Source organism: Corapipo altera, unplaced genomic scaffold (assembly GCF_003945725.1).
Source record: "Corapipo altera isolate COAL_440 unplaced genomic scaffold, ASM394572v1 98, whole genome shotgun sequence".
Taxonomy (NCBI): Eukaryota; Metazoa; Chordata; class Aves; order Passeriformes; family Pipridae; genus Corapipo; species Corapipo altera.
The window spans coordinates 4841100-4863431 of record NW_020884914.1 but is presented as its reverse complement, the minus strand read 5'-3'; the positions used below and the strand labels follow the sequence as shown (position 1 = coordinate 4863431).

At 38.3% G+C, this 22332-nt stretch overlaps 1 protein-coding gene across 27 annotated transcripts in view; it reads left to right on the top strand.

Moving 5' to 3' along the window:
- Positions 1-22332, top strand: part of RBFOX1 (RNA binding fox-1 homolog 1) — a 1158532-nt gene that overhangs the window by 881324 nt on the left and 254876 nt on the right. The window contains exons 1-2 of one of the 27 annotated variants that reach the window (XM_027654840.1): positions 12437-12541; positions 12656-13077. The exons of 22 other annotated variants lie outside the window; for them this stretch is intronic. In XM_027654840.1, coding sequence (XP_027510641.1) covers positions 12934-13077 — 144 coding nt within the window. In that variant the 5' untranslated portion in view covers positions 12437-12541; positions 12656-12933. Of the gene's footprint in view, positions 1-12436; positions 12542-12615; positions 13078-18812; positions 18843-22332 lie in introns of those variants that run through there. 4 more of the 27 variants (XM_027654833.1, XM_027654834.1, XM_027654836.1 and 1 more) reach the window with 4 other exon arrangements.

The window sequence follows — 22332 nt, the reverse complement described above, 5'->3', positions numbered from 1 at the left end:
CTGACTCTCAAAACCAAGTGAATCCGGTGAAATCCAAATGCCCACATTTGGACACAAGGGAGGTGTCATAAACATTGGCACGGGGGCAGGTGAGAGGCTTCAGCCTTTGGGACCCACAGCTGGACAAGAGGGGAGCTGAGGTAGTCCAGGGGTCTCTTTTTCACACCAATTAAATAATGAGGGATTTGCAACACTTTATTCCATTGTGTCCAGAAATGTGAGATTCATCCCAAGGTTAACTCGATAAATTTAAACTTCTTGAAATTAAATACTTGACTTTATGGAATTGCCCTATGCTTTCTTCTCAGGAAGCCTGAAATGAAATACTTATGTTGTGGAGTTATCTTTAATGAAAAAAAAAAAAAAAGAAAAAGAAGAAAATTTCTTAATAATTTTAGATTTCCAGCGGTCCTTGATAGGTGGCCAGAGAAAGATGGGACTTTTTTTCATGGACATGACTTTGGCCCCTTAAAATCAGTCTGAATACCTGCTCAGATTTGACTAACAAGTATTAAATCAGTTAATGGTTACAGTCCTGCCCCTGGTTCACAGTTCAGGGCTCTGACAGAGCTGTCTCTGAGCTGTCCCCAGTGAATTGGACTCTCCAGCTCCTCTGGCCTCACGTGTGTGTGGGGAGGGGATTTGGGGCTGGCTGGGAACAGGGCACTGGGGCACAGGAGAGCCTGTCCTCTCTTTGGTTCCCTCCTGCTGACGCTGAGGCTTTGCAGAGGACAGAATTCTCTGGTTCTGTCAGAGCAGTGAACCAAAAAGGATGAATGAAAGTGAGGAACCAAAGATTTGGTATTTGTGATCCAGTCATTCCAGTGGGACGTGCCATAACTCTGCATATTCCCAGCTGACTGAGAGAGGGTCAGGGTGTGTGTGGGAAAGAGGTATGTGATGAAATACTCAGGGGGTTCAACTTTCTTCTGGTATTTCGTGGGCTTGATTATTGAGTTCACAATCTTAGTAATGTCTGTAATTTACTTTTGTCAGTGTTGCTATATAAAATCATTTAGGTGTTGAAAAAAAGTAAAACCAGTAAAAAGTAAAAGCTTCTCCAATAATTAGGACTAACCCCCTGTGTACAACTGCATTTTGTTGATAAATTTGTTGCTTTTAGCTTGACAATAAATGAGAGTAACCTCAGAATTGAGCAAATACTTCTTTGCATGCAATATTTTTCAATGAAAGTAAATGCTAGGGAGAACCTCAACTCAGATCAGTTTGCCATATAAAGTATTAGCATTTGCAGTTTGTTTATGATTTCAGGGGTACAAGTTTTCTTTATATGAACATCATTTTCCATTACAGAGGCCATAGGGGAAGTTTTGCTTTATTGTTTTATCTGTTAGTAACACATCTCATAAATTCCTAAATAATAATGATTTTTCTTAAGCATTCTTTAAAAGCATTTCTGTAGAGAACCTGGTATTCATCAACAGGATTAAAATGGCTAATGAATTTTGCAGCAAGGCTATGTAGCTCCTTGACTAAGTATTTTGTGGAAATTGAATTATTTTGGCAAGATTTAAGTATATAAGATGGTTAAAGTTTGCTTGTTTCAAATGTGTTTCTTTCCATATTATTTCAGTCTTGAAAAATCAAGTTGGCTTTTCAGCAATAGGTTGTGAAATATTCAACTAAGAATCATGAGTACATAAAAGCACACCTTAACTTTGTGTCAAGATGTTTTTTTTTGAGGATCAGTGGTGTATCAGGTGTAAATGATTATCCAGTCTTAGTATTGCTCTTCTTTTAGAAGGACAATAGATATTTTTTAGATTTTATTAGATATTAGATTTATTAGATATTAGATTTGATTAATATTTTGTTGTAGAAGCTAATAAAATTGGTTTTTTTTCATGTATTATAACTAGAATCAGATCATTAAATCCTTGAGAAAAATATTCCTGCTAAGTTATCTGCATCACTGCAGGTGTTTTGTGTTCAGAGAGCCCAGACCTGCATTCACTGACTGCTCAGACTTCTACCAGTTTCAGTGAGTTTTGCTCACGGTTAATGGAGCATGGAACAATAGTACAGATATTTTACTGTTATTTGTAGTCTAGCTGCTGTTTAGTTAAGCTGTCTTTTGTTCTTCTGCTGTTTTGTATATCTGTCAGATCCTGAAGTTGCCGTGTCTGGAGATTCCTAGTGAGTCCTTGCATCTAATCTTGTTCTTAACTATTCTGTATTCCAGTGAAGGCAGAACCGGTATTTGATATTTTAGCTTTTTGTTGCTATGTAAGGTTGTTACACCCCAGCAATGCTTCTTATCAAGATTAGGGAATGTAATTTTGGTACCAATAATATTGGCTTCTGGTAAAAATTCAAGCTCCAGTGCTAAAACTGCATCTCTAATGCACATAATGCAGTGGATCCAGCAAAGACGTGCTGCACCTTAATGAGGGTTGAGATTGTCTCTGGAGCAGGAAAGGTTCATGCACACACTGAGATCTGGTGCTTTAGAGTTCACTTGCAGGTAAAAGATAGCACTAAACACATGCAATTAGATGGGAGACCCTTTGTGTGGGGGTCACTTGGCTGGTGTTGACTCGGACCTCGTTGTTCTCACCTGTTGGCGTTCAGTGGCCGGGCTGGAATTCCCAGCTGATCTCAATTAGTCTCTCCAGCTGACGAATCTTCCTCACAACCTACACCTGTGGGGGCAGGAGGAGGGCAGAGGTGAGAACAGGCAGGCAGAACAATCCATGGGGTCATTCCCAGAGTCGGTCTGTGTGAGTTAAAGCTGCTGCAAAGGCTTGGAAGCATTTAGAACTTGCACTGTGCTGGGTTTAACTGCAAGGAAAAACAGGTCTGTTAGTATCTGATGTGAGTAATTTTGCAGTTTTAATTTACTTAATTGTAAATGTTCCATTTGTCCCTGTGCCCCGAGATATACAGGGGGGTTTATTTGTTTTCATGATGTTTTAATTGGTGTGTGTGCTTTATGGATATAGTAACAGAACTTCAAGAAAAAGTAAGTTACAAGTCTGGGCTCTGTATTGCTTTGAATGACCACTACAAAACCAAGTTGTTATCTGTGCTTGTCAGTTCTCTGTCCCTTAATTTAATTAGAGTGTTTGCTAATTAATAAGTTTATCTATTTGATGTATTTTTTCTGCCTGTTTGGGCAGAAATTAGCCTGTGTTTTGGAGATCACTAGTCTGCTGACTATGGAAACATGTCCATGCTCTGTCTGAAGAGGAAGGCACATCCTTATCCATGCTGATTTAATGCAGCTTTGTGGCCAAATATTAGTAATGTTTCTGCTCATTTTGTGTTCTGGGATTGTCAGTGTAGAGGCCTTTCATAGGAGAGAAATTTACTTTGGTGGGTGAAACTGGAAAATGCTGGGTTGGAGATTTAAGTTAGGACAAGAAGGCTTCTCTGTATATAAGAGCAATTGGACACTGTTCTAGGAAGCACCACAAGCCCTAAGACAATAGTTGGTAGGATTTCATATTGTGTTTGAGAATGAATGCATTTAGCACCTTATGTTCAGGCACTTTATAGATATGTTTTACCTGACCTCACTGATGTTCTCTAACAGTGCTTTTGAGTAGCTGAATTTCATGTATCGTTCAGGTTTGCAAAAAAGACTGTATTCAAATAAAAGCAGTTGTTTATAATCTCATTTATCACATTTTAGATCTCTTTCTTGTGGTCTTGTTGGGGTTTTGTTGGCTTTTTTTTTTTCTGAGTTTTGGTATTATTCTTTGTGGGTTTAATGATAAATATAATAATATTTGTATTAATATAAATCATGCTGTGTGGATATTATATTGAGATATGGGAAAAGGAGGTATACTTTTCTGACAAAATATCAAAGTTATGAGAGAATACATTTTCAATTTTTATATAGTCAGAATTAAGACAAAACCAAGCTTCTTTGGTTTGTGTATTTCAGATTTATATTTTAATCTGAGAGTCTTTGGAGGCACTCCACAAAAAGAAGTTAGAAACTGCAAAACCAATTCAGATACAGTAAAAATAAGTTTAATTTTAAAACTAATTTATTTTCCATTTTCTGTGACAGTTTCTTTAATTCAAATACCTGTAATAATTTTTAATTATAGTGCTAAAAAATTGATGTTGCTAAATTTTATCTTTAAATGGTTTTGAATTTCATTACCAAATTATAAATCTTAAAGGAACAGCTACACCCACAGCGTCTCAACTGTAGAGAGTAGTTTCAACAGGCTAATTCAGGAAGAGCAACAAGAAAGTGTTATTTATGTGCATAAAAACATTTCAAAGGGAATTTTTCTATTTTTCTCCCCTTCAAAGTACATGAATATGAATGGGTTTGTAAGGATGAGATTTTTTTGTGAGTATCGAGTGAAAAGTAAAAATGGGAACTGATCTCTCTGATGTTTTGCTACTTGTAATTTGAGGCAAAGATTCTCTCGTGTAAAAAAAACCCCACAACTAAGACTTTTTAAGACTGGACTCATCGTAGTTAGAATAAAAAATATTTAACTTATATGTTTTTATTTGTTTGAATATTTGTGTCTATAACTGGAAGATTCTTGGAAGTCAGAGGTGAAGGTCCTGTCCAAAATGAAATACAGTTTGATGCTTGAGCAGAGTGTAGGGGACTCTGGTTGTGGATGCCTGAGATAGAAAGTTGAGAGGGGTCTTCGAGAAAGGGAGCAATGTGAGGTAATCTGTGTGTAAATGTTCAACAGGACTAGATTTTAGTGCTGAGTCTTGAATGGTCTGAACCCTGGAGGACGAGAAACTTGACCTTTATGCTGAAAGCAGAAGTGGTGATTAGGCCAAAAAGCAGCACAGGAGAGTGAAATCAGTGTTTCCAGTGTGAATTTCATTGCATTAAAGAAGATCAGAGTGGAAGGAGTTCCAAGTAGGAGAGGGGAAGGATGGCCATCCTAACAAGGCAGAGTTGATTAGCACTGATGAAAGCAAACAACTTCTAGAAAGTGTTGTAGATGAATTCTTAGACTCTAGTTATTAGCTGAGGAAAAGGTAGACTCGGAGGTGTTAAATGTGACACCTTATCAATTGAAGTAGGAAAAGATAAAAAAATACCAATTAGAGTGTGAAGAGAGGAGGGAGGTGATGCTGGACTCATGGACAGGCCTGATAGAGGTTACACTGATGGAACAGTGTATCTGGAGAGGATCCTTGGAGGGTTCAGGGGATAATATGGTTAGAAAAAAGCAACTGCTGCTTTTAAAATCAGCTGATGGAGTAAACTGGAATAAAAGGAATGGACACAATATTGACCCTGGATATAAAACTGGGCTTCCTCACACAGGACTTCTGTCCCTGCTTCAAAATAAGTGAGCAGGCCTGTAGAGGCAGCTTTGTAGGCAAAGTTTCCTCTATGCCAAAGCTTCTCATTCTGCAAGGGTTATAGAAAGCCAAAAAATCATAAACTAAAAAACAAACAACCAAATTCCCCCCAAACCAACTAACTCTTCTTCTAGAGTCTGGCACAGGAGTGGGATTGGGTCATGGCATCAGACATCTTTCTTCTGGTCTGGTATTTTGGAGAGTGTACTGCTGCCTACTTTGCAAACCCTTGGAGTGCTTCAGTATAAACTGAAGTTCAAAACTACAAACCCCTCAATTTTAGTTCTTTTGAGTCACATCTTTATCTCTTTGGATGAAGAAGGGTATTTAACTAGAACCTGTTGGGCTTGGCCAAAAGAGTTTTGAAATGTTTTAGTTAAAAGTCAGATGGAAAGCCACAAGGAAGAGCTGGAGATGAAGGGCTGGATTTTGAGGAGTCATTGAACTAAATTAGCCCATCTTATGGGGTAGGGCCAAAAGGATGGGGAATATTTTGAGTTTTATTGGTAGATGAAGATAAAGTCCTCAAGGGAGCTGTGGAGGTGTTGTTCTTTCCACTGGGGGGATCAAATACTCTGGGGGATGGTCAGACTGTAAGCAAAGGACAGGAGAAGTGGAGACTTCAGGATTCAGCTGCAGTTAATGGAGGATTTCTTGGTTCAATACATGAACGTGTTGATATTTAGGTGATATTCATTAAAATGAGTTGCTGCATTGAGGACTGAGTGTGGTGAATTTAGATTCAGGCAGAATATATGAGATATCCAGCTCTAGACAGAATATTAAAAGGAGAAGTGGTTTCATTGTAGAAGGAAACTGTGCTGATGTCCATTTAATTTAATTCCCACAGAGAAAAGATGCAACCTTTACATAATAGCATAATTAATCTATCATTTATTCCCCTTCTGAGATTTGACATTCTTTTAATTTTCAATAGATTAATAATATTTGACAAAAACTTTCTTCAGCAAGATATGTTTATGCTACCCCACTGTGTATTCTTATAATTACATTTGGTGGTATTTTTACTTTTTTAACTTTTATTACTCTCATATGAAAACAGGATCTAAATTCATGTGCTCCAGCTGCTTATTTTGCCCTTCAAGTTAAATTCTTTCCTTGTGCTTTCATAGCAGCAGCAAAGTGTGAGATGTGGTGGTGCAAATTAAGGAGCAAAAAAGTGGGACAAACTTCTGTGGATTAATGAATTAGTGTGAAAATTCTAGTTTAATTGTATTCGTTGTGAACAAAACAGAGGTTTATAGTGCTGCAAGTGACTTGTGTCTATATAAAGTAAGAAAACAGAATTTTGTATAAAAGCAAATCTGAGTGATATATAAGTAGTATGTCTTTACTATTCGAATATTCTTTATCTCATACTTGAGAAACTGCCACAGGTGGCCACAGGCTTCATCACTTCAGGTCAAACAGGACTTCTCTTTTTTGAGTAGTTTGTATCCCTCCCATCCTGCAGACTGAAGCTTTAAGCTGCTTAACAAGGTGTACACAGTTTTATGTGATTAGTATTCATTATTTTTTTAATTACTTTTTAAAAAAAAATCCTGAGTTTTTAATTTTAATTCAGAGTTCATTTTCTAAGGGTCAGACTGTCATGTCTTCTCAGCTGGAATTCTGGGAAAGTCGTATAGGGCAACACTACACATGACACACTTGTCTTCTTGCTAGAATTGCAATATAAAGAATAACCTAAATGATAATTATTATAGTTTTTAAATGATAATTATTGTAGATGGACACTTGTGTCAAAGGGGTTTTTATGTGACACAGGCTTGTACCAATGTGTCAGACTTGAACAACCTCTAAAAATACCTGTTTGAAAAAGTTTATTTGTTGTTGTGAGTGTAGTGCGTGGTGGGTGTGAGCACCCTGTGCTCCTGAAAAAGAAATGTGGAAGTGTCCATACCACCTTTGTGCCAAGTGAGGTGGGAGTGGGACTGACAGAGTATTTTGCTGCCCCAATTTCCATTTCACCTGCTTGGTTCTGCCTCCTTCCCTGCTTTTCCCAAGTCTATACTCTGCAGGTAACAGTTTAGATAAGGATGCTTTGTTAATTTATTTTTTTTTCCTTGCACATCATCTTAAACCTCCCTAAAATCAGGGCTGCTGGACCCACTGCTCCCCACACAGCTCCCTTTGCCCTGGTAATGCTGCCACTGGGTGAGGAATGCTTTCCCAGAGCTTCAGCTGCTTCAGGCATCAGCCTCTCCAACCTCTGGCCACCGAGTCTTGGTGCCAATGTAGCGTAAAAAGTGGACGGGAAGGCAGAGGAGAGAGGAGTGACGGTGGTGATCCCAAAGGAATTTAATGCGCTTTGGAGCCGCCTCCAGCGCGCTGCTATAGCCGGGGGTGGGCAGGGGCTCTGGGGACACGAGTGTCCTCGGGAAACCCGTGTTCGTTCCCTTTGGGAAGTGCGGGAGTGGCGGAGCAGGTCGGTCAGGGCCGGAGCGGCTGGAATGAGCCGCGTCTCCGCTAGATGGAGCGCCCGGAACGGCGGAGCGGGACCGGCAATGGGACCGGGATCGGGAGCGCTCCCGGCCGTGGCTCTGCGGGGAACAGTCACCAACCCGCGGCTTAGTCAAGAGACGCTGTAAACCCGCTCTAAACTGAGCCACCATCACCTTGTTAGGCCGGACTCCTTCCCATCCCTCCCCCCCCGCCGCCCCCCCGGCTTCCCACAGAATGCCCACGGACTGTAATCCAGGGAAATCCCACCTACACCTTCTGTTCGCGAGCGTCTCTAACTCTCTAAGGGCAGAACATTTTCTTTGTTTTGTTGCCTTCCCCCACCCCCGCCCATGGATGGGAATAAAGGCTCTAGGCTTCTTCTGTTGTGAAAAATCCACGGAGTGAATGTTAAATATATGAAGTGGTGCTGGAGAGGTTAACTGTGCTACAGAGGCTTCGTAGAGGTTGGGTAGGAAATACTGGAGAAGTCAATGGGAGTAACACCCTGCTTAATAGAAACAGAAAATTGGTGATTCTTACTTACCTGAGGTAAGAATGAGCCTCTGAACTGTTTGGATCTTGTGCAAAAACCTAGTAAAGGACAGCAATCTTAACAGAAACCTTATATTAGAAACAGGGATATTCATGACAACAGAGTATCACTGGAAGAATGAGATGTTGGCTGTTGATTTACAAGAATAGAGGGAACCCCTTTTTTTTTGACAAAGCAAATTATTTAAAAACATCTGGGATAGTTCTGCAAATTATTTAAAAAAAACCAAACAACCATGGTACATATACAGAAAACAGAACACTGAAATAAGGGCAGAGATACTGATAATTGATAGTAATTGATCAAAATATGTATTCTATTTTTAAACTTACATTGTACTTCTTTTCCTGTTTTGAAGTGCTTAGGAGCTCTTTTTTTCCTGTGGTGTTAGATAAGGAGTGTTTAGAGAAGGGACTGCACTACTATTAGATTTTATACCACTTGCCTGAATTATTTTTGTGCCACATCCACCACTTTATAAAGTTGAAAAGAAAATACATTCATCACATGGTTTAATTTAATATACAGTCATGATTTTTTTTTAATGCTTGATATCTGTAGGCATGCAGTCTTTATAATACTGTGTGCTTTCTATAAGTGCAGATTTGTTGGTGTAGATACTGAGTACTGTAGTACTGAGACAAGCCTGAACTGTAAAATGGTGTGTGGTCTTGCAAGTGTTGTGTTTCAGATCTTTTGCTTGATGGGAAAGGTTTGATTAGACAGTCTGCTGTGGTGAGTCTAAAGGTTAACTTCTAGGTCAAAGGTTTGGAAATAGGAAATTTGAGCTTAAGTTTTGAGAAGCAGAAGGTTGACTCCCAGATCACAACAAACTGAGCGGATGGTTTTAAATGTTATACTAATTAAACAAATGCATTGTAAATGAAAGTGGGTTGGGATTTGTATGTCAGCTGTGTGAGAAATGCTGTTCTTTATTTTTATTTTGCTTCAGAGCTTCTTTGATTTCATGTTTTTAATTGCATACTCAAGACTGATCAAAACTTTGCTGTTGGTGTTTCTTAAATGACATTTTCACTGGGTGTGGGGAGAGTGCAAGATCTCTGTCTGTGCCATAAACCATGGCATGGGCAACCCAAACAGGTTGGAAGAGAGAGTGTTGCCTCCCGTGGTGGTATAGTAGATATTGCACCTCAGGTGGATCCATATCTCGTGTGTGGAGGAAGGTTTTATTTCCTAGAACATTTCTGGTTGGACTCCCACCGAGGCTGATTTGGGTGGTGTAGACGAGTAGCTTCTTTTTGTTTTGAAAAAACATCTGTATTTGTTGTTAATTGATATGCACTTGATGACAGCAGCAGCTGAGTGTGGGGTGAGTTCAGTTCCTGACCCAACAGGGCAGCACTGAGATGTCCTGTGCTGGGGGTGAAGTGGCTTTGCAAGTGCACACCCTGATGGCTGCAGGACAAGGCAGAAATCCAGTTGTTAATAATTTGCAGCCGAGGTGTTGATGGGGTCTGTGCTGTCTGTTCTGTTGCAGTGAGAGTCTGGCTGTGCACGAGGAGGGAAGGTCAGCTTGTGTACAGTCATTCATGTCCCTTTGGCAAATCTGAGGGGGTATTAGGGTATATATAGCCATAACTTGGAATGTGGTTGTGATTAATGGGCTGGGGTAGGTGGAAGAGTGTGTATAAACAAGGAAATGGCTTTAAAGAAGAGACATTGATTTTGTATTTATAAAACTAAAACACAGTTTGGTACCTTTTTTTCTATTTAGACATAATGACAAGTTATCCTTGGAAGGGATGAAAATTGGTAATGACTTTCCCCTGCATGTCTTGAAGTAGCATATATCAGCCTAAAGAATTGTGTTTCTTTTTTAGGTCTCTTACACTACTGAATTATGTATGTTTATTGCTTCTCTGTGTACAGATGATTTGGACAGTGAAAACATTGATGTTCTTGTTTTTATAACATGAATATGTAAATGAAAGCAATCCATAGTATTTGTGGGTCATATTTTTCTGACTTTGAATTGTATGCAATTTAAGGATAAAAGGCCAATGAGAAATTTCCTTTTACAATTACTATTCACTCCATTTACACTGCTAAATTTTCTTGAAGTAATTGTTCAACACACTGCTTTTAAGAGTTTAATCTGTTTTATGGATGTCCTTTTATCTGTAAAATAGTGCAATAGACAGAAGAAGCTTTGCTTGACCAACATCATGTTCCAGAACTTCACTTTGGGAAATTGGATAGACTTACATAGTTCCAAACTGTTTGGCCAGGAAGCATGATGCCTTTGATTTTGACATAATGTGGAAGGAGTTGGTTATTTGCCTCCTTACATAACGTATTTGTTTTTCATTAAACATTCTGATAAGGTCTTATTAAAGGACCATGTATTATTTATGGTGTTTCATATGAAAACGAACTGAAGGGAAACTTCTCTCAGCTTAGGGCATTTGCAGAATAACAGCCTTTCTGTGCTAGGGGAAAAAAAAAAGAATGAAGAAAAGCATGACATACTCCTGTCAGAACAGGAGACTGCTTAGGGCACAGAGAAAGAATGAAAAAAGGAGAGAGGGCACAGAGAGGGTTCGTTTCTCCTCCTTCTTGCTTGCTCCTGCTCTGTGGCATGTGGGCTCTTTTGGTTGATGGTTTCAGGGGGTTTTTTTGATGTTTTTTTGTGATTAAGTAATTTGGGCTGTTCTAGTAGACCAGTCCATGATAGACTGCAAAAACATGAGTGTTTCCTAAGCCAAACCCAATTCCTGTATTGTAAGTTTGTACATTATTGTTTTGGTGTTAATTATTGAGTCCTAAATACGTTGGTTTTCTTGCATTGACTCCTTTTGAGAAACAAAAATTACGTGATAACTGATTCTGCTGGAAAATTTTCAGTTTTGCATGAAGCAGACTTAGTGGATCTAAATCAGTCTCTGAGGCTTGTGTGGGTGCAGGTATGTGTGTGCACATGTACAATGAAAAAGATTTTTTTTTTTTAATACAGCACCTGAGTTGCAGTGACATGTTTTGATTCTGTTTCCAGTTAAGCGGGGACTATTATTTGTTTTTAAGGGTAGATCTTAAATCAGTTATGCTGTTGATGAAATAGACTTCTCTTGAATGTGGGTTATTTGGTTGGTGTTGTTAATGTTAAAATCTTGATCTAAGATGTGTTTTTGTGGGAATTAGATAACCTATAAAATAGGTGATGTTAAAATCTTCTGCAGAGTCCTTTTAAAAGGAACCCCTTCAAAACCTCAGGTGGTGCTCTGAGGTTTGACCTTCTTTTCTGAAGAATTAATATTTGATTCATTTGTCAAATTCTAATTAAAAATAGTAGTATCTTCTGTTATACTTGAGTTGTATCTAAGGGAAAAAAAAGACCTGTAATATAGGACCTCAAGGACAAGCTGTAATATAAATTATTTGATTTGCAGGTCACATCCTACTTTATTACATAAAGACTAACTAGATCTACTAATGAATAATTATTACTCCATAAAATAAAGGGAGGGGGGAAGAAAAAGCTGGCAAGAGTGGAATACTAATTTGAGGTATCGTTCTCAAAGTAAAAAGTAAACATTAAATTCTGAAAATTGCAAATGTAATTTTTCCATGTAACCTGATAGGGCAGTCCTTGATAATAGATTGACTAGCTGTCAAATAAATTTGTAATTTTAGATGAGATGGGCTTTAGACCAATTTTAAGATACAGTCTTTTTCCAAGCCTGCTCCCCTCCCCCCAAGTGAAGTAAGCACAGTGTGCCATAGAATTTTGTTTCATTCCCAGTGTTTCTGCTGCAGTGGTTACACAGCTCTTGCACAGCTTCACTGTAATGCTTTTGTAGGCTCCTCTGGGCAACTAGATAGTGAATGAAATGTAGGTATAAAATTAATTTGTATTTTAAAAATGCTCGTTAGCTATAGCACTGTATGTTTGCTGGAATCCTCTTGGCTAGCCAAGATTCTTTCCCTTTCCTACTTTGTGCTCCATACTTTTGTTCTTAGAAGGGGAAAGCCCTTTTTATGTCAGGTGTGAGTCCTGGGAGGGGAAAAAAAAGAAGTGTGTGAGTGTGTCTGTGTGCATGCAGAATCATAACAGGCGTTCAGTCCCAGCTGGGCAATGACACTAATTGCCCAGATCTCATGGATGCCTGTGATGCAGCGCTCTCACTTTCTCTCCTTCCCTATCCTCTCCAGGGATTTTTAAAATGCAGTATTTGAATTTTGGTGAGTGGTAAAGACCCTGCCCTAGGACCCATTTGACAAATGAGAAGCTGTGCAGCATCAGCACCAGCCGACTGAGCCTCACTGAGTCTCTCTCCCTCTCTCTCTCTCTCCTAGTCAGCAGCTACTGTTGTGAGACAAGCTTCAGCTCTCTCTGTCATTGAGGAAGTTCCATTTGCTCATCAATAGGCTGCAGGCTGTGTCTTCTTTTTTTCCTCTCGGTGAAAAAATCCGTAGTTTAAATCTACCAAGTTGCCTTAGCTGACAAACGAATGTAGGGGTTTAGCGCTGGGGAGGAAAAGGCAGTCGAGAAACCCTGTTTCTTATTTAAATAATCAGAAGAAGAAGAGGAAAAAAAAAAAAAGGTAGTGACAAGATAGGGCAAACGTGCTTGCATGCAAGCCCCCTCACTTGTTCTACGTAGACTTCAGAGCAACACCATGCAGCATCCCCTTACGGGTGCAACCTGCGTGGCACTGCCGAATGTGGGCATGTGTCCCCAGCTCTCCTGTGCCTTGACTTTTATGTACTTACAGCAGGTAAGTTTGCTTAACTTTTGCCTTTCCTGTAGTGCCTGCTTTGTCAGCGTCGTTTGGGGGATTTGCAGCCGGGGAGGTATTTTCCGTGTGAATAGACTGTATAAATGTCTCCCACTGTGTGGAGCGAATGTTGTGCCTGCACTTAAGAATGTGAGAGTGAGTAGAAAATTGTTTTAATAGGACATCGAGCCTTTGCATATATATATGTATATACATTTTTTTTGGGGGGGGGGGAGGTTGGTGTGTTGGGGTTTTTCTTTTATTTATTTTTGGGTTTTTTTGCAACGTCTCTATTGATGCTGTTTATAGGTATTTAACACGGTACTTTGATTGTGTTTCTCGTGGATATTGTAGCAGAGTTTCAGCCATAAAGGACTGCTCTTTATTCACTTGCAGGCATAAATTATACTTCTAATGTAAATGTGCCCAATGGCAATTTTGTTTAAGCCTTCTTTGAAGCCAGGAATTTTAAGTCTGTGTTGAAACACGCTGCTGATTAAAATCAAGCTGATTTTTAGTTCAGAGAAAAAAAAAAAAAAAAGAAGAAAAAAATTATTTATAAAGCTGTATCTGTGCAGAATATACTTCTGTCTCTGAAGTATATTGGACTGGGTTTAAAAGAATGTTTGGGTATCAGCAAAACAATACCAATTTCTAGTCCCTTTTTAATTAATTATTTTTTTAAATTTAATTTCATTTTTGCTTGTAGGGTCCTTTTTTTAAGTATTCTCCCCCTTAAATTATTTAATATTTGGTATCCCCCTCTTTTCTATAACATGAAATAACTGGATAGTAACACATTATTTTGAAACTAGTATTTTGAAATCATCTTTGTATTCTACTCCTCTGTTTTATAACTGAGTCCACCATTACAGAGTCATCTAGTAAGTGTGTAGAGCCAAGACAGAAATATGTTATCATGCAAAAATGACTAATCCTGTTTATTCTGTTACTTCTGTTGAAACTTGAGGGGGAAAAAATTCTTGTGCCTAGTGTAACAAATAGGGACATTTCTTCCAAGTTCCACTACAATACTTTATGTTCATATTGACTTCCTTGAGACAGTCTCTAACTTTATTTCTATATTTACAAATACCTGGAAGATGTTTTACGGTATTTCTTTTTGTTCCTGAAGATCAGATAAAATAGATTTAAAGCTTGTTTTGATTTCAGAACATTTGTTTTCTATTACTGCTGAAAGAACAAAAGTCCAATATTTTCAGGTTATAAACCCTTCTGTAGCTATTTTTTTCTCGTACAGTGTAGTATAAACCCTTTCTGACTTCCAGCATGGGAGTGCATAATAAAAGATTCTTGCATACGCCCTAGATTATACATGTATGTGGGAGGCATTCATATGTCTGCAATTAAAGTTTGCATCGGATAAATATGATGTATTTGAATTGAAATTGAAATAATTTGCATGTCATAGCTAAAATGCACGTTCTTGGTAGTCCTGTATTCTGGATATGTTTTGGAAATGACATTTATGGATCAGCTGTAATGAGCCAGCGTGACTCGAGCACTTAGTGGTTATGTATAAAATGTACTCCTGCGTTTTGTTGGATTTGTTCTTTTGAGTTTGTCAGACAGCAACTTGTACGTTAAAGACGGAGCTTTTGAAGGGAAAAATGGGAATGAAGGTGAGAGGTCAACGTGGCCACGCAAGGAGCAGATAAAGGATAACACAGGGCTGGGGTTGGGTGCTGTAATCCCCTTCCTCGGTGAGCTATTGCAGTATCATTATGCAAACCCACCTATGGCATGGCACTGCTTTAAGGTGTAGGAAACTGGGCAACTCTAAGGAATACTTTAAACCAGTGAATTCAATTGCATCCCTTCCATTCGGGAGAAAGATGAGAAGTGATTGCTAATGCACTTTACAAAGCGCTGGATCTCGCGGATAATTTTTAACTCTTTAAGTGGATTAACTGCCACACTCAAAGTATTTTTTTTTTCAAGTGTTTGCTTTCTCATCTCCTTAATCCTGTTGTCAGTTTAGAATCGTTCTGCCTCTACTCATCACGATTATAGAATAGGTTGAAAAGTCTTCCAAATTTGTGATGAAAATTGTGGCAGGTTCAAAATTCTGTGCTTGTTGCTTCTTTTGGTTGCTGGCTTGGCATTTTAGTTATTCTGAATTCCTAGAGAGCCAGGTGATCATCTTCCTAATTCAGATGTAATCTATTATTTTGTGTATTTGGTTAAGTATTTCTTTAGAAACAACGTTACTTTATCTCAGAATTATTCAGGCAGATAGGACTGAGTTGACATTACCTGCAAAGCTCTAATGTAATGTGGTTCTGTTTTTAAACAGTAGAGGATAAGAAGTGCTTCATATTTTTGAAAAACATTATTAAACTTTTAACAGGACAGTCTACTTGGGTTTTTTTCTCTTTTTTCCATATCTGATAATTTATAGCAAACCCAGAGAAATACCTGTTTTGTATGTTGAGTGCAAATGTCACTATTTCACTGAAACTGTAAATGTTTTTCCCACTCTATCAAGTTGTCTATCGATCTTGAATACAGGTAACCTAAAAGCTTTATGTGGCAACTCAATAACTAGTGAATCCCCCCTGCCTGTGGAACCTGTTACCAGCAGTATATAGACATTATGTGAAGCTATCAAGTTTTTTTTTTCTCTAAAAATTGCACTTCAGATATGTCTGCTCACTTGCACCTCAATTAAAATGAACTCAGACATTGTATTACACCAGAGCGCTCTCTCAGTTGTTAAACTTTACCACCTATTTAGAATTTATGAAAAGAATTATTCTTTTGTGTATACCTGCTAAATACACCAGCATTCTGTCATATATAGGTTTTATAATTGGATATATGTCTTTCCTGAAAGACTGTGAAAGGCATCACGTTCTTCTCAAGATGGGCAAGCCAGTCTCTCTGTCAGTAAATATTTATTTATCCTCATAACCGTGAGGAGGGTGGTTTTCTGTGGAACTCTATTAGTCTTTGGGGAAAATCTGTGTTTTGGTAGTCATTTAAAATTGACCATTATTCACCTACAAAACTCACATTGCTTGGTCAGTTTGTTTGATATGAATGGATGAATTGTTTTCCACAATGTACCACAGGAGTACTCAACTACTTTTTCCAGGGTTAGAAACTTTAATATTTGCTCTGCTATCTTCCAGTTTACACATGTATATAACATTTTAAGAGTTCAGTGTGGAACTGATGTTTTTAAAAAAATAATTTGTGCACACAGTAGGCTTTACCTAAAAAGATTTTGAGTTTAACTGTTGAAAATAAAGTTGAAAATGAATAAAGAACAGAGGCCTAGGTCATGTAGATTAACTGAAGAATATTTCTGAGTTAGTTAAGCTTTTTGAAATGGTCTGAAATTATTTGGACGTTCTCTTTTCAAGATGCTTCCAACTATAGAAATCCAGAGTGAGTTTTCAAACAACATTAAAACCAAAATGACTGTACTGGTGGCAGCAAAGAACAGAAGGAGAATGTCTGGGTTTGAGTTGGAAGTTTTCACTGCGTCATTATAAGGACAGGGCGAACTGGGAGAAGTGGAGAAGCATTTGGGTTGGAATTTTCCCCAGTGTCAATATTTAAAGAGACAGGAAAAGGGAACTTGGATTTGTAGTGCACCCTGTCACTTGGTAATATTTTATGGTGTTGTAAACAGCTGAATGCATCTATTTTCTCTTCTTTTCCTTAATATGACACAATGAATACAAAAAACAATTTGACTACAAGCTTCCATCAAATGCTGGCGTGAAGTAATTTTTGCAGCAAAATGTTGACCATTTTAAATTGGGATTTAGCTGATATCAATGGAGCTTAGTTCTGTTAATTGGTGTTATGATACGTTTTCCTTGACATAAGGTTATTTAGTTGGTATTTTCTGAGTAAAGTAACAAAATGAACTGTTGTTTTGAAACATCCCATAATATCCCATGGCACAGTGTACAGTGCTGCTGTCATTATTTTCAAATTGGTAATTTTTTTTTCTGTTTAATGATGATAGATGTGCTTTGTTTTAAATAGTGAAGTGGTTTGTACAAAGGGTAATTCCTCTTAAATGGAGCAATTGCTCATAGTGGACATTCACAGATCGAAAACAATTGAACTGAAACTTCAATATCAACCTTTTCTGTCTTTAACAAAGTAGTTCATGGTACAGCTCTCATATCAATGATGAAAGGAATCCACCATGAAAACAAAGCAAAAACCAACAAACTCTCCATCTCTACCCCAGCTATTCCATTACTGCTTACATGGTAAATTAGTGTAATTTTATTTGGGCCTTAAGCATTACGACTATGGAGAAAAGCTGAATTCCCCGCTCAGTTACTTATGTCATGCTCCTGGATCTGATGATTTATAGGAGTCTCAAAGACTTTTTATCACATTCTTTCTCCATGGCTTAATTCAATGTTGATTTATTTGGTAGCATTTTCAGTTGATGCAGTCAATAGTGTCAATAATGGAATAAGGATTAGAACAGATTATCTTTGTGCTGAAATTGTGTAAAGAATTGAAATGGATGAACAATTCAAATAATTCCTGGATACAGTTTAACTTTTTTATAGAGCACAAGCACATCAATTGCTGAATGCCACCATTGCAGTTACAGTTCTAAGTATTTGGTTTGTGCATTTAATACTTCAGCAAGTCTTCAAAGGTTCAGGTGTGTTAGCTGCGTTCAGTAACTGATGTTTATGATGACACTGTTTAATCATGAGAACACTGCCTTTCTTTACCTTGTCCATTTATAGTACTCATTCACTCTGGGGCTCTCCTGTAAAATCAGTTAATCTGACTTTTAGCTCGTGAAAATTTAAAGCATCTGTTGGAGTCTTTGCACAGTTTTTGTTCCTCTGTCTGTTATTTCATGGCAATTTTCGTGTGAGAACATACAACCTCTGCTTATGACTGCATGAGTGAAAAGAAGTCCACGGTACTAATGCTCACTCACCATCTGTTTCTCTTACAGCTGGGCCTTGAATAATTGTCCTGTAGCTGATGGACTGAGGGTAGGCAATCTTTTCAGGGGTTTCTGATTCATTTAACCAGCTCTGCTGCCCCAAGAGAAACATAGTGCTTGATTATTCATATGTGTAGGGTAAAAGCCTGTACTCTGTCAGAGAAATTACAATGCCCTGTTAAAGCAAAAAAGGAACTACCACGCTACAAACAGTATCCTGTGGATGCGTTTGTACCTAAGGGGGCAGTGTGGCACTCTTAGGGAATTTTAGCGTATGAATGAAACAGACCTCAAAAGGTGGGAGTGCAGCTGTTGCATCCAGAAGTGCTGTTAATGCGGACTTAAGGAATGATGTGCTTGTCTTGATTAGGGTAAATAAGTTCCTTGGGTATTCGCCAATAAACTTCAACGCTGGTATTTGAGACTTCACCTGTGATTCAAGACCACTTTGCATGTTTACGTATCTTTTGTCTCACAAGAGCGGCTTTGTTGTTTTCCAGAGGCTAATGAGAAGTGGCTTGGAGATCAAGTGCTGTAGCAGTTCTCATTCTGAATAAGAGCTAGTTTGGGGCATTTAACCACGACGTTGTCAAACAAGGTCAGCCTCTTTCAGAGGAGGTGCTTTAGTTAAGTACTCCCTTCTTTAAATAGTGGGGAAGGGGGGGAACAACCGAAAAAAACCCCAACCCCAAAGACAAAAACCCCTCCACGAAGCAGAAGAATCAGTTAAGAAGGTTACTTGCTGCTTTGGAATATAAGAGCAAGAGCAGTTGCAAAGAAAGCTTCCATGTGGCAGAAGCAGGTGAATATTTTTGGCTTAGAATCATCGTTTCTTTAACTGGGCTCTTTGAACGTTTGCAAACACTTCAGGTGAAAAGTGATGGCTGGATTTGCTGTTGGGAACTGTTCGTAAGTTGTCCCTATTCACTGATATTTGCTAAATATGTATACGGGTGGTTATTTTCTGAAAAAAAATTATGTGATGTGGTATTTCATGCCAAGGAAAGTGTGTGGTGGTTGTTATGTAAGCAGGGGTTTTTCTCAGGGCAGCCAGTAGATATTTCAGTTTGTGTAGATTTTTTTTTTTTTTTTTTAACCATAGTCACGCAAATCTGGAGTATGAAGCTGTTTGGTTTTCAATGCATTTATTTCTGAGCTGGTAAATAAATGCTATAATCATGTTAATATTAATTCTACTTAAAATATTTTTGAGGCATTTAATAGGTAGCTTAAATGGAAGTGATAAAAATTGTGACACTGGAATTTATCGCCTTGCTTTATAGAGTTAGAATAATGTTAGTGGAAAGGAGAAGTCAACACCCTCTAAGAATCCTTCAAGCTCTCCTGCCTTTTAAAGGTGTGTGTGCGATTGATTTATCAGTTTTAAAGTGTGATGTGTAGTGCAAGAGCTCTCCTGAGAACCTGCTGTCATTTCTTTGCTAGCATTGCTCATTTACCTCTGAGTCGCCTGGTGCAGCGCCATTGACTTCTTTTACATTTTGCTTCCCCTCCTACTCTGTCAGTGCAGCAGCCCAGTGAATTTAATTAGAGAAAATAGCATATCTAATGTCTATAGTATCCTGAGCAGTTGTAGTTGGGCCTTTGGTCTTTTGCACTATAGCAGGCTCCAGCTGTGGAGAGATCTCGCAGTGTTTTGATCCTGCTCTTTCTCGTTGTGTTGAACACAGGCAGAATCAAAATTAGACACTGTAGTAAGAACTGAGTGAATTATTTTTTCTGTTCACAGTGAGTCACCGGTTTTTACTTTTTCCTCCAGAAAGAGTGTGGTACTTCAGAACTGAAATACTTAAGATGTTCAGATGCTCATGAATAAGAATGCAAGTGCTTTCATCTTAGACCATCTTTAAAGATACCTTTTAACCCTGTATATCAAAATGCACCAGAAATTGTTGCTCTTTCTAACTATAACACCCTGAATATGCTTTTTTCTTTGTAACAGTGCACAAATTTCATACTGTCATATATATATGTAGATATATATATGTGGTTTGTGTATATATTTTTAATATGCCTTCCCTGAATTCCTTACTGACTTGCACTAACATTTATTATAAGTTGTTTTGAAGACTGCTTCTTTGGTTCTGCTTCTCATAGCTACTCCTTTTATAGCTATCTTCATTACCTCTACTGTGGACAGTAGGTCTTCTATACATTAAATAGTTAATTACAGATGTTGATGGTAGGCCTGAAGCTTAATTCACAAACAAAAGAAAGATAAGTTTTAAAATATAAGCTTACAGTTTTGTAATGGCACAATCTTTCATAAGGCAGTGTGAAATTAAAGTAATTCTTTGAAATGTTTCAGTAAGCATTATGAAGGGAGGCAAAAAACTGTTAAAAGTTCTCCCTGACAGCAAGATCTTGATGAAACAGAGGCAGTGTGAAAATTTGGGGGCGAAAAGAAGTCAGGCAGTCCATATATTCAACGAGTGTCTCCTTCTTTCATAAGCTTTTTCCCTTGTCATGTATTAGTCCTCTCTCTGGGATGTTACATGGCTGCATGGCTCAATTAATGCTCTGTGGCAGGAGGAGGAAAAAAATGTCTCTGTCTTGTCAGAAGCAAAGTTATTTACTTTCAAAAGCTGACAGAATAGCACTGCAGGGGCTTCATTTATTTCCGTTCAGAATGTCGTTATTGTGTAATGCAGAGGGACTTGTGCATGCATTGCAGGCTTAGTCTTGTAATCTTGAGTCTGCTGGATGGCTGCAGGAGTGTAAAATGGCCCACTGGAACGTTTCCCTCTTCTGACTTCAGCTTGTTCACTTTTGCAAAACTGAATTCCAAGTGTCTTAAATATTTACTGCTTAGATGGCGATAAATTCGTTTGTTGGTGGTGCTGATCCTTGATATATTTGGAATCTTGCTCTGGCCCAGCTGAAAGACTGATTGTACCCTTAGTTACCTTTATAATGTGTCATTGTCCCTGATGGGTAGCATATGGCTGGAGACTGCTTTTTCAATATCACTCTGGCTGTCATACTCTTTAGTTTTCCCAAGTCTAACCCCAAAAGGAATATTTTAGTGGAGAATGTTTTATAAAGATTACTTGCTATTTCATTTCAAAGTTTGGAGAAACATTCAACTTTGTTGTTGTTGTATTGCACGTACTTCAGAGGCAAGATAAATGGCTTTGATGTTCCCTACCCAAGTTCAGTGTGTGTTGCTGCAAAAGCACAGGAGCGTTCAGAAACTGCAATTCCAAGAGTTTTGACTTTATTTTTTTTTCTTTCCCATTGCTGCCATCCCTTCCAGCTCCACTTGCAGAGCCAGGCTTGGCACGTGCATGTGACATTGCCTGTTGCTCTCTGGAAAACTTTTTGGTACACCTAAAATAAAAAACACTGAAACAACCAAGTTCAGGAGTTCCTCGTGCCCAGACATTGCCCTTCTTGCTGCCTGCTCTTAAAAGTAGATAAATAAATGCTCCAATGGAAAATTACTTCATTTGGAGAGGAGTCACCTTCTTAGTGGTAGTTGATTTATTATTTTTTTAAGGGGAATCCCCCTTTCTGTAGACTTTTTTTTTCTTTTCAATTTCTTTTTCAGTTTAGAGTGGTAAACGAAAAATTACGAAAATGCTGAATTTATTTGTAGATTTTATTTGAACACGACCTGTCTTTAAATTAAGGGAAAAGGATTCTGCTTCTAAATGGGCTTGCTTGCTTCTTTCCTGCTTTTTTCTTCCTTTTATTTGCAGACATAAAATCCAATAAATTTCTATTGCAGTTGCTGGGCTTGGGGGAGAAAAAGGAGAGGAAAAGTACAAAGCTATTGGGAAGCGTCAAACACGGCGAATGATGAAGTACATTTCATAGCAGCCAATTCCAAGCCCAAAATCCCCGTTGTGCAGGAAGGCTTTCCAGCTCACACAGGAAATTCAGCCATTGCACAGCATAGTATTAATGATTTATACACCCCACACCACTGCTTTTGTTCACTGGCACAGCCAGGTTGTGTTAATAAAGGAATTTCAGGGAAAAGGGTCCCGGCATGCTGAGTTGTTTTGCTCAATGCAGTGGATGCTGCCTTCATAAATCAAAGGAATTTAGTGCTTTACAACCTTTCAGAGCTGCTGAGGGTGGTTGGTTTTTTCTTTTTTTAATCTGATTCACCTAGGAATATTTTCATTTCTTTTCTATAAAGAATGAATGAACTGCTGGATGAGATCTATCTCAGCTGTTTTAGGGTTGATTGGTTTGCTTCACAGTGGCATTATACTTCCATTTGTTTTCCATTTGGATTTATGCTTTATGGTGTTGTCTATAGAAAG